The sequence below is a fragment of the Sinocyclocheilus anshuiensis genome, unplaced genomic scaffold (genome assembly GCF_001515605.1).
Source record: "Sinocyclocheilus anshuiensis isolate Anshui unplaced genomic scaffold, SAMN03320099.WGS_v1.1 scaffold2232, whole genome shotgun sequence".
In the NCBI taxonomy this organism is placed as follows: domain Eukaryota; kingdom Metazoa; phylum Chordata; class Actinopteri; order Cypriniformes; family Cyprinidae; genus Sinocyclocheilus; species Sinocyclocheilus anshuiensis.
Window position 1 is genome coordinate 40,974 of NW_015547816.1, and position 4,117 is coordinate 45,090.

The 4,117-nt window shown below is 35.0% G+C and overlaps 1 protein-coding gene across 3 annotated transcripts in view; it reads left to right on the plus strand.

The window, feature by feature from the left end:
• Positions 1-3,205, plus strand: part of LOC107704624 (RNA-binding protein 10-like) — a 27,965-nt gene extending 24,760 nt beyond the window's left edge. Inside the window, exons 20-23 of one of the 3 annotated variants that reach the window (XM_016507599.1) lie at positions 658-837; positions 1,846-1,911; positions 2,067-2,155; positions 2,297-3,205. In XM_016507599.1, coding sequence (XP_016363085.1) covers positions 658-837; positions 1,846-1,911; positions 2,067-2,155; positions 2,297-2,372 — 411 coding nt within the window. In that variant the 3' untranslated portion in view covers positions 2,373-3,205. The remainder of the gene's footprint in view (positions 1-657; positions 838-1,845; positions 1,912-2,066; positions 2,156-2,296) is intronic. The other 2 variants (XM_016507601.1, XM_016507600.1) reach the window with 2 other exon arrangements.
• Positions 3,206-4,117: the final 912 nt, after the last annotated feature.

The window sequence follows — 4,117 nt, forward strand, 5'->3', positions numbered from 1 at the left end:
CTGTCCTTGCAAAGTTGGAACTGCCCCACTTTATAGAAATAGACACCGGCATTGTAGGCTACTCTCACATAACAGTCCTCATCCTCCGCAAAATGCACTTTGCACACATCTGAATATTTGGGTTGAAGTGTTCTGGAACAGTGTTGTAAATACAACTTAACCATTGATTTCTAGTCGTGTCATCTTTTGGAAGACCACACAAAGTTTCGCTTTCACAACGAAACACGCAGCGCCTTCACGACATGGCGGCGGCGGCAACAATACTACAGCGAAAATCAAAGTAGAACGAGGTGTTTTAGGTAGGCGTGGCTGACTCTTAACTTTTATAAAGAATATCTCTTTGGATTTGAGACTTTAGTCTTTGCAACTTTACAGATCTTCTTTATGCACCAAGAGCTTGTAACACTCCAAAGAGAAAGGAAAAATTGAAATCGCATGATATGACCCCTTTAACGCAAGCAAAGCGTAGACATGGCTTTGTTTTTTTACTTGTATTTAATTTTTTGACTTGTTTGAGTTTGTCTCATTTTATTTTGTGCGTTTACCATGGCACTCACCACTTGCATCTTTCGTGTTGTACCCTGTTAAACCTTGCCTATTATTGGCACTGCTGTGTTTTAAAAACCTATTTTTCTGTCTGCTGGTCTTGTCTCTCAGCAGAGTCCTCCTCGGGGTCTGGTGGCAGGCTACAGTGGAGAGACCGACAGTGAGGAGGAGGCCGGAGAGCGAGAGGAGAGACTGACAGACTGGTCGAAACTGGCCTGTCTGCTGTGCAGGAGACAGTTCCCCGGTAAAGAGGCTCTGATCAGACATCAGCAGCTCTCTGAGCTACACCGAGTGAGTCATGCACGTCACAGGATGCCTTGAGATCTGCTAGCTTCAGCCATGCCACTTCTGATTGTTCTTATAGACGTTATTCAGAGCAGTGCCATGACAGGTATGAAAACAAGGCTGTGAGGGATAGACTTGCCGAGCTTTCAATGGTATCCGCTGTAAAAAGTTGTATACAGTCCCTAGATTACTTATAATTTTCCACAGCTCATGTTGTCTGGAGTTCTTTGTCTATTAATTTTCTGGAAAGATATTTTTGCAGTTTCATCAGCAGAACAATCCATAAACATATTTAATAACCCACTAAAGAGATGTATGTCTTTCTCTCACAGCCTTGCTTTCATTCCCGTTAAAAATCAAAGATGTTGCTGCTGTGAATAAGGTCTGAGATGTAATCTTTGGAAAAAAATAAATCAATAAATAAATATATTACCAGTAATCAGTGTTATTACTGTTAACTAAAACAAAATCTATTAAAAACCTTAATTAAAGATGAAATATAATTAAATACAAATATTAGATGACATCATTAGAAGAAAAATGACAAAACTAAACCTGAAATAAAAATGAATGGAAATATAAAAGAAAAATAATAATAAAATTAAAAAATGACAAAAGCACAATATTACTAAAACATATGCTAATATGAAAATATACAAATAAAAGCTAATTCAAAATATAAATGGATAATATATTAAAGAGGTCATATGATGCTGCTAAAAAGAACATTATTTTGTGTATTTGGTGTAATAATAATAAAAAATACTAAAATTCCACTGGCAATAACTAGACTATTATTAGCTTTGCATACAGTGCAAGCTCAAGGCACCTGAACAACACTTATATCAAATTATTGTTCACACACATTTTGGTCTCATTTTGGTTTGGGAATTTTTCGAGATAAAAATAATAATTCAGACTGCAATAACTAACCGTGGTACTTTGAATGTCAAATGAAATGAACAGAATAATACATTAGATTGATATTTTTGATCTTTGTTCATCCATGTGCAGCAAAATCTGGAGCAGAGGAGAACCAGACAGAGCCAGACAGAGACACAAGAGAGATCAGAAACCGAGGTAAATACTACGGTCACCTTCTTCTGAAACCCATGATTATCTCATCGAGTGTCTAACTACCTTTTACAAAAAACTATTTCCACTTGTTTTTCTCTATAATTCATTGTTTTGTCACTTTTGAAGTATTGACCTCTGGGTGGCGCTCTTCATTTTAGCTGAAATACAGAGACCGGGCCGCAGAAAGGAGAGAAAAAGGGGCCGTCCCACAAGCAACAGATGCAAAAAAGAGGAGATTCAGCCCTGTGTAAGTCCTACTTCATATATACTGTCGGTTAAATGCATTGCTGTCACAGACATCGTGATACCATGTTATTTGGGGGTGTACTGTGGTAATAACATGGTGTTTGAGTATAATGTCTTGTTTTTTGCTCTTGCTCGTGGTCAGCAGTGGCGTGGGATCTCAGATGCTTCCTGGAAGAATGGAAAAGGGCTTTTTCATCCGGAACCTGCCAGTGGAATAATGGTGGATGTGTTTGGACTTCCTTCAGTGCTAAACGAAATGCCTCGGGAGCAGTTTTTAATCATATGGTGCAGAGCACGTGCGCAATGCAACGAGACCATCTTCAGGATGTTTGACAAAGAGTAGAATGATGTGGAAATGTGCAGATTTATATATATATATATATATTTGTGTGTGTTACTTTTTGGGATTCAGGTTGATTTAAAGAAAAACCCTCAGGACCCTGAGAAATACGAAAAAGCTACTATTGATAGCACAGTTACTGTAAATATGATCCAACTATGTTACATTCTTGTACTTTATCCCATTGTCAGCTTCCCAGAAAGCAATTTGAAAACATTTGTAGATGGCATGAGTTTATTTTTTTTTTCTGGGTTTCTGGGAAGCTGTGAAAATGATGTCAGGATGGAAAACTTGGATTATTCAGAAACTATTTCGTGTAGTTTCTTTCAACTTTGAATACATCTGTGTCCCTTTAAGTATGATTTGAATGACAGCCATCATGGGCCCTGAGGAAAAGCCTTGCTAGTAAGTGTGCTATGCATTTGCATGTCTTGTATGACATGACGGTCTATGCAGAAATGACAGACAGCAGCTGTCTGTGTTGACTTGCACAGTAGATTAGACTTTTGTGATTATCTTGACGAAAAGGCACAGCAGATGATTATTGTTTACCTATATTAATTTTTATTAACCTGATTTGCCGTGTATATGTATCATTAGACTATATAAACTGTATAAAATTAAATAAGCTGGTGTACAGTTTTTTTTTTTTTATGTGAATTTAAGGTGGACCGAGTGAATTTGTGAGTGTATGTCCTTATGAGCACTAAGTGCCATTATGTTTTTTGTTGTTGTTGTTGTTGTTGTTTATGCATATATATATATATGAAATCATGTAAATTATTTTCAAATTCTAATTTTTTTAAATGGCATCAGAAAAGGCTGAAAACACATTTTTTTGATAAATTTGTTTCTAAAAAAAAAAAAGGTTGCTAATGAAAAATACTGTATACCGTATGAATATTAAGAATGAAATTTTGAAATCTGAGAAATGTACATATACAGTATGTCTCAATACAGTACACAAAACCTCAATACACACAAAACCTCAATACACAAAACCTGTCAAGGACATGTCTGGGTCTTATTTACCCCAAATCAAAATTAAATTTGATTTAATTTACTGATTTACTAAATTGTATTTAATTATACAAAAATATTGAGTTTATTTTTAGGTTGATTAAGAGTTTTCGTATTGTATTGTGACATTATTTTCATTCCAGTTAAGCATTTTATGTGTAAAAAAAAAAAAGATGTTACAGTCCATAACAATATAATATTTTTTTGCAAAAAGTGTCTTAAATAGCTGAAAACCATGATTTCTTGTTGTCCGAATTAGTCAGTGCATTTTTTCCATCATGTATCATTGTGTAATCAAAATATTTTATTGTACTTTTCTTTTGGTAATATTTCATTCATTTTATTTATAAAAGCCCTAAAGAGTCATTTACCTAATTCTACATTATAAAAAAAAAAAAACTTTTCTTATAAAAATGTGTGTCCGTAAATCTTGCGTCAACTCTGTTACCGTACCATACGTTGCCTTTAAATTAGTGGAATTATCTCCCACAAATATGTGAGATACAGGAAATGATGTCACTTTCCCTCCCTGTTAAGATCTGAAGCACTGAAAAGTCTATGTGCTCTCTCTAAGAAAATATTTTAATCTAAAAAGCTCTTACA